The following is a 14,487-nucleotide window of genomic DNA, read 5'->3' on the forward strand; positions in this document are numbered from 1 at the left end:
CTAACATTGTAATGAATACGTTTTTATTGTCTATTAATTCTAGATTCAATATGAATTGAATCTAAAATTCCCTTATGATTGAACCCCCCCCCACCTTCAGACAATTGCTCATTGATTAGTGATGAATTATGAAACTAGTCGAAGTATTATATATATTTATATAAAGTTATATTTCTTCATTCAGCTCTATCTTAGATATTGTGCACGGCCCTAAACCCTAATAATCTCTCAAACTCGATATAAAACTTCATTAATTCTCTGGCTTTTTATTTAAGCTATAGAATCGTTTGCGTGTCAGCGACTTGATGCAAAGACAAAAGTAGATGGCAACCCAGACAACCAAAAAAATGTATATATTTCTAGAATAGATAGGGATATATATCGAATCTCCTAGCTCATGCATGGCTGTACTATATGTTCTTCTTATTGTTCTTATTATACCTATATATATATATATATTAACTATATGTTCTTCGAAAAACCGTTATAATCCTTCTGACACAGTCGTCAATTCCTACCGGGCGGCAGCCGCCAATTTTTTCGCAGAACAATGCCCTCTGAATTTTGAGTGGCAGCCAATCCTTAGAACACTGGACTTGTATTGTACTGGTTAGGTGAATTAGTTTAATCTGAAGTACAGAAGACTCCAATTTATAAGCTTGTCTTGCATGATACTTTGTATCCATTGCCATTCTCTACCACACCATGAGCTTAAATGTTTACAAATGTGTTACTGATTCTTAGTGGTAGAGAGTAAGTGTTGCTTTGGAGATTGTAAGGATTTGGATTTGTGGTTGGTGGTTACCAGCATTAATGAAAAAGATATGGATGTCTTCTTTTTTTACAGAGCAATGCAGCCGTCTTATAGTACAATTGGTGAGCTCGTGAACACTGCACATCTCGTGAACAGCCATGCATAAAAGAATTTTAGCTAGGCTTTGTTAGCTAGGGTTGCAGACTTGCAGCTCTTGTTCATGTATGTATATATAGATATATTGATTAATTGTTCTCTGGCCTCAAGACATGGAGTAGTTTGAAAATAAGCAACCTTGAAGAGAATAAAAACAAAGAGGGGTGGTTAGCTTTTCTTTTCTCTATTTAATCTTGGATTAAGCGACAAAGGACAGTGGATAAGTTAAGAATTAGTCATCTTTGTTTTAAAAGATGCATGTGGATCCTGGTGAAAACTAGATTGACCAACTGGAAGTTAATTACTAGGTAGGTACATCTTCTCTTGAGACTTCAACTATTATCTGGGTAAATTTGTTTGACAGAATTGATAGAACAAATTGAAGACAAGATGTATCGATCCTGCGTAGATGAGAGAAGAGAAAAACAAAAAAACCCTTGAGTTTATATTACTCCTGAGTCTTTTATGTATAAAGGTAGCTAGAGTCTATAATCTCATCTAGGTCGCCAATGGTGAAAGAACTTAAGGAGACACAGAATTAAATAGCAATCCAAGATCTCCTGGAAACGAGGTTGGTCCCCTCATAAAAGCATGCATCCAATTAATTCTTCATTATTAACCTACGTATATATATATATACCCCCCTCGATTCTCTCTCTTAAAATGCCAAGCTGTCACCTGAGGAGTGAGGAGGACCAGAAACAAAAGATATCCAACACTTGTATACTTTTCATGCCAGAACAACAAACCCAGTATACATATAATATACACACTAATATTTTTCTTATGGAGAGTGATTGATTAACCCAAAGGCTGGCTAATTAATTAAGGTGAAAGTAAGAGGGGGAGTAGTCACGGATCATTCTAGAAATTCCCCATCCAAGTAGTACTACTACTAGTAGTAGTTGTAATTTGTAAACAAGACTGCAGGCAGGCATTTTTCCACCGCAGAAACTTTTTGTTGTTGTCTTCTTCTCATTGTTCTCCGATGGCATCTAATGGCTATTGTTGCTCATGTGATTCCTGGCCTTCTCTCTTTCTCTCTCTCTCTAACTTTGAGTCTCCTACATATATGAATGGATGGTAATATAGATAGATATAGAAGGTATCTTGGAATAAACCCTTTTTATTTTTTAGGAGACAAAGAAGGGAGGGAATGGGGGTTAGGTAGTCCCCAGTCCCCACTTGGGTTTGTTGGGATATGGAGTTTAACGATCACGGGATGGCATGCAGCTGCTGGGAAAGCAAGTAGAGGAGGAGAAGGGGTTGGACCAATCACGCACTAATAATGTACTCTTCTGGCCTATTTAAATTCTCCATGCATATACATCGATCACTATTCCTATTGCTATCGCCATTGGTGGTGTGATCTAAATACCACCACCTGTCTGTCGACATTGGAATGGATGGATAGATGGATAGATGGATGGATAGATGGATCGCAATAATAGGTGGTATTCGTGTACTGCATGCACGTGAATGTTCCGACCATCGTTTTGGCTGCTCTCTCTCTCTTGCTCTTGTTTGTGGCGATGAGATGCTGCGAAGAGGAGAGGAGAGGAGAGGAGAGAAGGATTGGTAGTAGTAATTTAGTGGGGTTTTTTTTTTTTCCATCTCTTTTTAAAATAATCTCACTTTATTTCTTTTTTCTTTAAGGTTTGGTTGATCATTTAAAAAAAGAAAAGAAAGTTAGTAGATAAAGGACCAATCATGTAGATATATACACATAAATAGAGGTGACAATATTCATGAATAAGTTGACCTGCCTAATATTAAATTTGCACACATCTATATGTTGCTTAGGGAGTTCAGATTGTGTGCATAAGTTATGTTGGATAAATTAAAAACAACACTACTCCTCCTCATTGAATGGGTAAATGACACAAGCTAATATGGAATATCCAATAATAAGAAAACTCCAACTTACGAAACCAATAAAATATTATCAACCTTCCCCTTTTCTTTCGCCCTAGATCAAGTTGTGCGTATATACTTGGGTTACAGTTAAGCTAATTAATATAAACCCTAGCTAGCTAGCTACAAGGGGGGACTCATGGGGGCATATGAATCTTTTGTGGGCCGAGAAAGGTCAAAGCCCAAATCCCAAGAAGACCCAAGTGGGGACTCTCTAGAATTATTCATTGGTTGCTTGTGATATTTGGTGATTCAATTAAACCAAGTATTCAATACGTATATGCATGCATGGCTGTGATTGATCGACTTGATGTCACGTCTCTCTGTTTTTGTTTTGCTTAACCACCACCAAAATATATATTCCATTTATAAGGGCCTACCTACCTTGTTATCCATAATACAATATATATATATATATATATATATATATATATATATATTATTGTACTATAGTATTGGATATAATGTTAGATAGATATTACACTATTTTTAATAATTTATGTAAGGATAAAATAGTCTTTTTAGATCTAAGTTATATTTTAATCATGATTAATTAGATCTAATTTTTAAAAGCGCCTAATTAATTTGGCCAAACCATCCTACTGGGCCTGAGAGGCCCATAGGCTCATGGGCCTCAAAGTCTATTATAAAGCTCACTGAAAGCTGTGGGTCTATTAATTAATTTCCTCGACCTAATCCAAATACTATTATTTGTTCAAAATTTATATCTAATTTATTTAGATTGATAGAGATACTTTACTTCATAAGATAGATGATTCGGCTAAGTTATTATATAATATTGTTTAACTGCATGTTGTTAACTAATTAACGACACTAATAACTTGAATTAAGACCTTAATTTGTTTGCGTTCCTGTTAGTTGTCGATATCAACGCAACTAGAACAAGATAATGAACTAGATGTCTTACAGCAATCATGCATGCAAATATTTAGAAAGTGAAAGCAATCAAAATTTTGTTAGCAGGAAAGAGGAGTGTCACGTAACTCTTAATTAATACCCTAATCCATTTCTAAAACTTTAAAGCCATTTGGTGAGCAATTGAATGCGATAGTCTCTGCCAATCATTTAAGATGGTTCTTTAATAGTATTTTACTTTTAATTTTTACCTAATAGCATCTAAAATAATAAAGAAATTTTCGTTACTTGAAGAAATGAAATATCTAAAATACTCTTAATTAGACAGTAAAAAAAAATTCCCAACTTCAATTTTACCTTAAGAAACTTATAAATACTCGAAGAGTTAAATATATTTTACTTCCTTGTGTTTATGTCTAAAACTACTTTATCCCCCTGGCTTAGTGTTGATCCTCAATCTCGTCGCCTTCAGGTCTCGCCACATGTGTTCTTTCATTGAAAGCATTATGTTTTGTTTTATCCTTCTTCCTCTGCCATAGCTTCTGTAGGGTCCCGAGTTCACTTCTATTCTACTTTCCTCTCCTGAGACTTCGTTTTTGCCATCTGCTGATAACTCTCACCCTCCTCGACCTATCTTGTGTCCATCGTCTAGTCTACTCTCGCAGGGCTCAAGGTGACATTCCTTTATGGGTTTTTTTATAAATACTTCAAAAGTCTCAAACTAAATTTTTTACTTATAACTAAAGTAAAATCGTCAGTCTTTCCATTAAAATTAATAAAGTATGCTCAAATAATCAAAATGCCACGGTTGTGTTTTTTAGGCAAAATAGATGAGTTTTATCAAAATTTTCTAAACCCGTATTTGTCATATTCTTAGATGTGATATAATTATTAAACTTTATAAAAATCTTCTTTTAATAAAATTTACTATATAGTTGCCATAATCTAGAAAGGAAAAGAGAAAAATATGTAAGTACTTTTTGAATACTTATATAAGAGGAAAATAATATTTTTGTCCATAAAAAAGATAAAAATAGAGATTATCTAGCTGGTCATTTAATTTTTGAATTTTTTGGGCACGTCCTATTAATTTAGATCGAAAAAACTAAGGATCTCATTTTAATTGTAAGTATAGATACTGATTTGAGATTTTTTTTTAAGTATAAAAATAAAGTGATTTTGATACGAATGTAAAATATACTTAACCCATACTCAAATTATTGTAATCGGTATGTTAAATTGATGTTGGTATAGTGTCGATATCAATGTCAAGATCATTATGAGCTAAACTTCTTCCAACTCTAAAGATGATTTCCACGTTAGAAGATCTTGTGAGATTTGAATAATTAATCTAAATGACCGTCGGTGGACAATAAATTATTTTTTAAATTATATTTAAGGAAGTATGTGAGGGCAACCGAGTTCGAATTCTAGTTGTATAGATATTTAAAAGGGCCCTAGTGAGTTCTCTTTTTTTTTAATCTAATAAATGTATTTATACAACAAAAAATAATTATATATTTATTTTAATTATAAAAAAAAGCTCAATTGAATTCGAAAATATCTTACATAACTAAGAGAGTCAAACTAGATAATATATCACAATAGTAAAATACTCACAAAAAATTAAGATTAGCTTAGATCGAAGTCATGACCTCCGTTATCAATTGATAGAACTAACTTTAGGCTACGATGAAAAATTAGCATATTTAATGAAACCCTATAGTTTAAACCGCATTGTAAGATTTTATGTAATCGATAATATAGTTTCACAATGTGTAAAAAGATGTCTACAATTCTTATATTACCATATGCACAAGTTTAACAAAGACATTTGAAGTGGAAAAGTAAAATCTCAGGCTATGGTTCTAACAAGAAAGTCTGAGATATTTTAGTTGCCGTGTGCTAAAAGAATGGTTCTAACAGTCCTAAAAACAAGCCAATGGAATAATATTCCAATCTAAAAGTTATTTTTCCAGATGATGTTAGTTGATAATGTTGAAAGATTGTTTGGGCTTATTGTGGACTAATATATAAGAGGGTTTTACCCTAACACTATGATATTTATTTCGTCATTTTTCGAGAGATCTTTTAATATCGCTTCGAAATAAATTACGCTGAATTTCTTTTTTACTTTATATACTAAATGATATAATTTTTAACCTTAAGAGTCACTGAGATTAGAAAAGATATTCTTTAGAAATAGTATATCATAGGTGTAAGAGAGTATGGCCATTAAAAAGAGGCTCCAATGGATGTTTTATAAATTATTTTTGTAACTATGGCAATTAATTTAGTGATTGAATGAATCTAATATTTGATTGGTGACTTGTTTTGCCAGGTTTTAAGGGTTTTCTTAATATAAACTAGTTGTATATGCGTTAGTTGACTTAAACTTTTCATACACTCCATTATTATTTTAGCATTTGAGGGATTATTTTATAGATCTTTCAAATTATCACGTATATCTTTAATCTTATTGTATAATTAAATAAAATATATTTCAGATATCCGTTTCTTATACGATAAGAAAACGTAACTTGTTTATAATCTTCCAACTGAGAGAATAATTAATAATCATGTGTATCCTCTGCCATAGTTTGGTGTATGGTACTTAATTTCAGGAGAAATACTTAATTATAGCTCACCAAAATTCAAAATGCTTTTATAAATTTTAGGATAAATATATATATTTAAATTAAAATCTATTATAATCTCTAATAAATCAAAATTCTCTAGAAAGGCAGACCATTCCATATTGACTTGGATTCCAATTTAAAACCTTGACCACCATATCATCGTTATATAATGTTATCAGAAGTTTCACGTAGACATCGTGATGATAACGATGATATGGAGGTCGGCGTCGCATTCGTGGAACGTAAGTCATTTGGATTCCTCTCCTTTATGGACGATAAGCAATGGGTCCCAGAAAGATGGGAAGATAAATTTATATATAAGAGAGATTGGTTTCTTTTGTTGATATCACCAACCTCCATTATTATTATTAACCCAAAGAAAATGTTCTAATTTATGATGTTGGCTACGAGTGATCAGAAGTAAGATCGATGCAATTTGCATTAATGCAGTGTCAAAGTTGGTGTTTTAATTGACTAGGATTGTTGGGAAAAGGAGTGAAAATGGGATGATGAAGATGGATGTTTAAACACGAGGATTTCAGAGTAGGTGGGCCTCCACGCAATTAATGTATGTGGGCCATTCAGATTCCATGGATTTGGAAAGGGTAAGATAAGAAGAACTATTATTAAGTATGACGGTGTGGGTCCCACTACTTTAATAAAATTAAAAATTAAAAAAATTGAGGGGCCAATCGCCCCCTCTCTCTTTTGGTTGGGGGAGGGGGGGGGGGGAAGAGGGGAGAAAAGTATAAAGCATTAGCATTAATTCATCTCACGAATCTATTAGAAAAGGTCATCCTGAGTATAGTTTGTGAGATTGACTTCTGATTTAAGTGGTTATAAAAAAAATTAATTAATGATTTCATGAGTAATGATAATATTTGTTATGGTAATAGCATAGGATTTGATTAAAGAAAACGACGTATACAGGTTGCATACGTTCTTTTCTTTTCTTTTCTTTTTTCATTCCCTCCCTTCCGGAAACGAGGCGTCTTTCCTGCTAACCGCGATCACGAGGGACAGCCTGTGGATCGCTGGTCCAATCCCAATCCTCCCCTCTATACCTTCGTTTATTCCCCCGCGTCTCTCTCTCTCTCTCTCTCTCTCTCTGGTGCACGACGCTACGGTGTGCCGGAGGGCGACGATCCCCTTCTCCTGTCGACAGCGACAGCTGCTATTTCCAGGCGGTTCCAATTTCCTTTCCTTTCTCGGTGGGTCCCTTATCACCCCCGCCCCTCTATTTTATCATCCCCAGTTGAACACAAATCCCCAGAGTCGTGCGTGAGGAAGGGGAGGGGGGGAAAGGAAAGGAAACCAACTACCCCCGCCCAGTTGACCAATCACAAACACGGAATACTAGTCTTGCATCCAATCCAAACCATCAACCATGGGCGGAGGCGGAGATGGATCTGGCGGAGGTGGAGGCGGAGGCGGAGGCGGTGATAGGATCCGAGTCCGGCCCGTTTCGCCCTCCCGGCGGCTCCCGGACTTTCTCCAGAGCGTCAACCTCAAGTACGTCAAGCTCGGGTACCACCACCTCATCACTCACCTCCTAACCCTAACCCTAATCCCCCTCATGGCCGTCATCCTCCTCGAGGCCAGCCGCACCGACCCCGACGACATCCGGCAACTCTGGCTCCACCTCCAGTACAACCTCGTCTCCGTCCTCGTCCTCTCTGCCTTCCTCGTGTTCGGTTGTACCCTCTACATCATGACCCGGCCCCGCCCCGTCTATCTAATCGACTACTCCTGCTACCTCCCGCCGCCCGAGTTGCAGGTCAAGTACCGGGCATTCATGGATCACTCCAAGCTCTGTGGATTCGACGAATCCGCTTTGGAGTTCCAGCGCAAGATCCTCGAGCGGTCCGGTCTCGGAGAGGAGACGTACGTCCCCGAGGCGATGCATGCCCTCCCACCGCAGCCGTCGATGGCCAACGCCCGCGCGGAGGCCGAGCAAGTCATGTTCGGTGCCCTGGACAACTTGTTCAAGGAGACCAATGTCAAGACCAAGGACATCGGGATTCTCGTCGTCAATTGCAGCCTCTTCAATCCCACCCCCTCCCTCTCCGCCATGATCATCAACAAGTACAAGCTCCGGGGTAACATCCGGAGCTTTAACCTAGGTGGGATGGGTTGCAGCGCCGGGGTCATCGCGATCGACCTCGCCAAGGACCTCCTCCAGGTCCACCGCGCCACCTACGCCGTCGTCGTCAGCACGGAGAACATCACCCAAAATTGGTACTTTGGGAATCGGAAGTCGATGTTGATCCCCAATTGCCTCTTCCGCGTCGGCGGCGCCGCCATGCTCCTCTCAAACCACTCCGCAGACCGTCGCCGCGCGAAGTACAAGCTCGTTCATGTCGTTCGCACCCACAGCGGCGCCGACGACAGGGCGTTCCGTTGCGTCTATCAGGAGCAGGACAACGAGGGGAAGGTTGGTGTCTCCTTATCCAAGGAGCTCATGGCCATCGCCGGAGGGGCGCTGAAGACCAATATCACCACCCTCGGTCCCCTAGTTCTACCCATAAGCGAGCAAGTACTCTTCTTTGCCACTCTCGTCGCCAAGAAGCTATTCAATGCAAAGGTGAAGCCCTACATCCCTGACTTCAAGCTCGCGTTCGACCACTTCTGCATCCACGCCGGCGGAAGAGCGGTGATCGATGAGCTGGAGAAGAACCTCCAGCTCCAGCCCATCCATGTGGAGGCCTCCCGGATGACCCTGCACCGATTCGGTAACACGTCCTCTAGCTCGATCTGGTATGAGCTGGGCTACATCGAGGCTAAGGGCCGGATCCGTTGCGGCCACCGGATCTGGCAGATTGCCTTCGGTAGTGGCTTCAAATGCAACAGTGCCGTGTGGCAGGCACTTCGCACTGTTAAGCCGTCGGTAAACAGCCCGTGGAGGGATTGCATTGATAGGTACCCTGTCGAAATTGTCGACGGGATCCCTTCTCAGCAGCAACAGCAATAGTTGCTGTTGGAAATTTTAGTTTGCAACTGATTGCTTGTGATCTAATTAGAATGGTTTTTGTTACCTATAGCATGCAATTGGGGCTATTCTTCTCTTTAATTTCGTCCACTCTTAGTTGATCTGTCAATTTGATCGTGGAAATTATAACGTCAGTTTCTCTTGTAGCGTCTTTTATGTGTCTGTGCAAGAGAATAGTGAATTGTTATTCATGTACTCCTAGATAGTATGCAAGTTCTCTGGTGCAATTCTCTCATGGTTCACCTGGTAAATTTCTATTGAAATTTCTCGATGCAAATGAATAGTAGCTAATTTGTTCTCTTTCTCTCTCTCTCTCTCTCTCTCTGTGTGTGTGTGTGTGTGTGTGTGTGTATGTTTACTTATTGTTCCCTTTGTTATTATGTATTGAGGACCATCTATGGCGGTGATTTTGATTACCTGGAGTCTCTGTTCTGAACTGTATCAGTTTTTGGATATTTACCTTGATCATTGTATGCTAGCTGTTGTGGCCCAATGTTTTATTTTCTTTTGAAATCCCTGGTATTATTATGGTTTTGACAACTAAGCCATGAAAGAGTCCAAAACCATGCTTACTTTTATGTAGCATTGTGGAACCAGTTGCTTTGCAATCCCCAGTCAACTGTTTGTCATCATATACTGGACTGGTCGCCACAATCATGTTTCTGATGATTGTATGCTAGCTGGAATCCAAGTGTTTTTCTTAGTGGTGTATCAACCAAAGTGGCCGACTAATTTTGGCAATTTTTTTCCTTTTGAATTAATCTCCTTATTTATTAGGATTTCCTTCTCTGGTGAACATTACATGGTTTTAATCATGGTTTGGATTTCCAGTTGGCGCCTAGCCGCATAATTCCTAGTCCTTTATGTCAGTTGATACTCGTGTGTTTTGCCCTGTGCCTACTTGTCTTTATTATCCTGAGTACCTGACACCAGTGCTGTTTGTATAGAGTGTTTTGATCTCCCAGTTGACTTATGACAGAATACATACAATGGTGATGACTTGCCGACAATGGTCGTGCAGCAATAAGAAAATAATATTTTGTCATTGTTTGCTTTTTCCTTCATATTATTATATAGACTTTCTTGAGATGAATGTACATATGATACTTCTTCTTGCACAGGAACTAGATGCTCCAATTTATTCAGGCTGTCTGAACCTGTTCTCTTGCTTTATTGCTTATTAAAAATACAAACCACGAAGGTGGATGTAGACCAGCATGTTAGTTCTTTTTACCTTTTATTAGGTTACCTCCCAATCATGGTCCACTGTTGATAGATGCTCCACATTTTTTCTTTTATTGTTTTCTTTAATAATTGAGAGGGCAAAGCATCCTCTATCATGAGATTCTCCACTTTAATACTTAATTTAACCCGGTAGGCCTCCATTTTGCTTCAGTTGCCTTGACAAAAACTAATTTATGTTGACTTCTGATGTTCAATGCTCATGCTTTATTCATTTAAAGTAACCAGAAGCTGCATTTTAGGCTTGTTGATGCAAACAATGAACTAGATTTATTAGAATCAAAATAATCATTTATACTGGTGCTTGTTTCTCCCTGGATATATGCTAAATTCGATTCATTCCTTATGATATCTAGGATATGTGCATTTCATTGCTTCAAATTACTAAATGTTATAATGCAATGAAATCGTAAGTTTGTTTCAGTTTCTCGAGTTTTGCTTTTGCTGGTCCCTTGTAACTCAATCTGCTGCATTTCTAGTTTTCATGTTGTATCTTTCATACCTACTGTCTGACTAGACATTGTAACACGATAAGTGGAAGTTTGTTAGCGTAGATTTAAAAGCAACAGATTTGGTTTGTAAAAGCAAACAGAGGGCTATTAAACATCATCTTCATGATATATGCTAAAATTACCTCCCATGTGTTCAGTGTTCTTGACTAAGTAGGTGTTCACTGTAGTTTTCAGAGGTCCAGGAAGGAAGCCATGAAGAATTACATGATGCAAGGAAAACTGGGAAAAGAGAGTTGGAATGACATGATGGGTATGGCCTCAGATCCTTCTTTTATGTGCTACTGTGCTATATTGTAGATCCTTCTTTCTGGTCTTCCACATCTGTGCTCTTTTCAGATCCTTTTATGTCTTGAAGTCCATTTTCACGACATAATGCCATGAGATAAGTGCATGAAAATTGATTAAAAGGCCATCGGAATTGCATATCAGTTTTGGATCTTACTTCCATAATGTCTTCACTTATGTCGCTGACATGATAAGACTACATTAATGGACAAAGTAAAGAGTTGTGGATCCCATATCTGTAAGATAATACTTATAAGCTGAAGAGCTGGAGAATCGTCGAGGGAAAAGTTGTCATGAGAGGGTGATTCAGATTGCTCGAGTTGGCTTATTACTTAGAATCCAAGCAGAGTTATAATTTCCAAAGACTTAGAATTTCTTATATGCAGAATACTGAAATCTATATGAAGAAGTTTGTTTGATGCTAGAGAATCAACAGTATCCTATATGCTATCCCTGGAATCGGCAATGATATTGTCATTAGGTGCTTGCTTTAGTCCTTGTTATCAGTTCTACATCGAATTAAATTCTACTGACTACGTGTCTGTCTACAGATTTAGGTGAGTGTGCGAAGCTTATCAAATCTCGTTCTGTCGTGTCGAATATCTCTTATCAATTAGGTCCTATGTTACTATTTAGTGATGCTTTGCCTTCATTAGGATCGAGTTATAAATTTTATATTGCTATTTCTCGTTAGTGCTGCAGCTACATAATTATAAGTGCAAAGACGAGTTCATTCTGCGTTTGCTGGAAATATCAGTTTTAATTACATTACAAGTACTTTTCTTTTATTAAAAAAAAAAAAAATCTTTACTAAGATTTTAAAACACGTAAAATCAAACAATCTCCATATGTTTTCATTGATGATGCCTAATAACCTAAATTATGTTGTTGCTCTCTCACTTGGATAATAGTCAGTAAAATTGTGTGTCTGGATTCTTCATTTCCCCTACAATTCAAGAGCTGGAGGTTGGTTAATCATTTCCCCCCTGGATGTGGCACAATTTATGGGATTTGAATTCATAATCTTTTAAAAGTTGAGAAAGTGCGTACAGGCCAGGCCAAGGCAAGGCAAGGCAAGGCAAGCCAAGCCAGTTTTGAGTAACCTGCTGTTCTAGTAGTTGGGCTTGTGTGGTGGATCCATAAATGGAGATCTTAGATTTGTGTCGGTTGGAATTCAAATCAGAGAAGATGATGTTCTTTGCTTACGTTTTTAAATATTTTCTTCTAAGAGAGAAGAAATTTGGCAATCCAGAAAACTTTAAGTCATGGGAGCATATCCCTATAATTCAACGTTTCACTTGTTTGCATCCCCGCGGCCCGAGATCTCGGTCAATCTCGATTTCACCCATATAGTTGTACCCGTTTTAAAAAGCCGTTTCGGACCAGCGATCCATGGGAAAAAGATATGATGTGGGCCCAGGAGAGAAGGGCCCACGTCGGATGGGTCATATCATCTTGGTCCATTAAACGTTGCACGTAAAGCTACGACAGCGTCTTCGATCGTAACGCTGGATTTATCGTAGATATGATGGACGTCGTAGCCTTCTAGGTGGTACATGCAACATCGACTAGATCCAATGAGAGCTGCCCAGGTGCCCGACCGTTGTTTCTTGTGCTTACTTGGCAGCTTGTCGTTGGGCGGTGCTAAAGATAAAGAAAAGGGGGTGAGTGGATGAGACGAGACCGAGGGGAGGCGAGGGGGGGAAGGAGAGATGAGAAAGAGACGGATGGCATGATTAATTTTGAACGCCATTTTTATTTTGGGTCTCGTCTTTTCTCTCCTCTTCTCAAGTGGTTAATTCTTTTCCTTTTTCGGGGACGGCGCTTGCTCGTATTTTTTGCTACACATTTTTTTAAATTGTAAGACGAGAGAGAGAGAGAGAGAGAGACAAGTATATGGCGACTACCGCTTTCCAAAAGATGCTACTCTCTCTCTCTCTCTCTCTCTCTCTCTCTAAATCTGGAGCTTGTATTCCAAATAATGGACGGCAATATCTGGGCTTACTACCTCTGGTCGTGTCGGGGCAACCTTTTGAGCAAAGATCTCCTCCGCTGGATCTGCTGCTCCACCCCTCGAACCAACACAGCATGTTAATACCTTAACGCCACGTGGTGGCTCCCCAATGGGCACATATTTAAGCTAGATTTGGCTGTTGGCCTGCTACAAATGGAATGAGGGGGCTCCACTTAAACTCTCGCTTTCTCTTTTCATCTGACCCTCCTTTGACCTGGGAAATACTCCCTAGTTTAAACACAGTGATCTCTCTCTCTCTCTCTCTCTAACCCTTTTCTCTGTTTAGATAGAGACTGTCTGATACGTAGATCGATAGGGAAGCATATGAATAGAGTTGTTTGGGTCCCGCTATTCCTTTCTTATTCTTACTTTATTAGCTCTAGATCGAGAACAACATGCACATATTTGTGTAGATCTATCTATCCATCTATCCATCTATCTATCTATCTATCTATCTATCTCTTTTGGCTGTCAAAAGACGGGATCTTCTAAAACCGAAGCATCGGTAATCATCACGGAATCCATCGCGTGGCCATCATATTTCTCTTTTTCTTTATTTTTTAGTTTTCCCTTTTTCTTTTTCCTTAATGACTACTAAGCCTAGCTTAGCTTATAGCTACTGCTATCAGATAGTAATGTACTGCTCTTTAGAGAAGATCACGTGTCTACACTGAGCCCGGCACGTGCGAATCAGAGATCTATTATAATATATATAGTGCCGGTCATGGTATGCTTACCATGAAGGTCCATGACCAGTCTTCTCTTTCACTAATCCTTTGGTTTGGAGTTGTAGTTGGGGTCCACTGGTTTGACACGTAAGCGAGTGACGTTATGGCTCTACATAGATTTGGGTACGGTTAATTGGGTCGTGCCTCGTGTCTGGTTTCGCACCTCCTCTTCCCTGTCCCTAAAAACCTCTACGTGCCTCGTGATCGGGTAAGTGTGAGATTGCATGGGAGAGTGTTCCACGAGTCACGTGGTCTCTTTTGACCGCCCTATGACCAAACCCATCTGTCTCCTCTGACCCACTTGGTTTCCTGCGCCCCACTCTCTCTCTCCTCTCTCTCTCTCTCTCTCTCTCTCTCTCTCTCTCTTTGATGCATCGT

General features: G+C 38.8%; 1 protein-coding gene across 1 annotated transcript; it reads left to right on the forward strand.

Annotated features, from left to right (window-relative positions):
- The first annotated feature begins 7,355 nt into the window (after positions 1-7,355).
- Positions 7,356-9,632, forward strand: LOC140769960 (3-ketoacyl-CoA synthase 4). The gene has a single exon (XM_073110884.1). The coding sequence runs from the start codon at positions 7,727-7,729 to the stop codon at positions 9,308-9,310; it is 1,584 nt and encodes a 527-aa protein (XP_072966985.1). The 5' UTR covers positions 7,356-7,726; the 3' UTR covers positions 9,311-9,632.
- The last annotated feature ends 4,855 nt before the right edge of the window (positions 9,633-14,487 follow it).

This window comes from Typha angustifolia, chromosome 11, assembly GCF_048772165.1.
Source record: "Typha angustifolia cultivar Huaian chromosome 11, ASM4877216v1, whole genome shotgun sequence".
NCBI lineage: Eukaryota > Viridiplantae > Streptophyta > Magnoliopsida > Poales > Typhaceae > Typha > Typha angustifolia.

Coding starts and splice junctions, on each gene's coding strand:
- LOC140769960 (XM_073110884.1), top strand. CDS start 7,727: ATGGGCGGAGGCGGAGATGGATCTGGCGGAGGTGGAGGCGGAGGCGGA.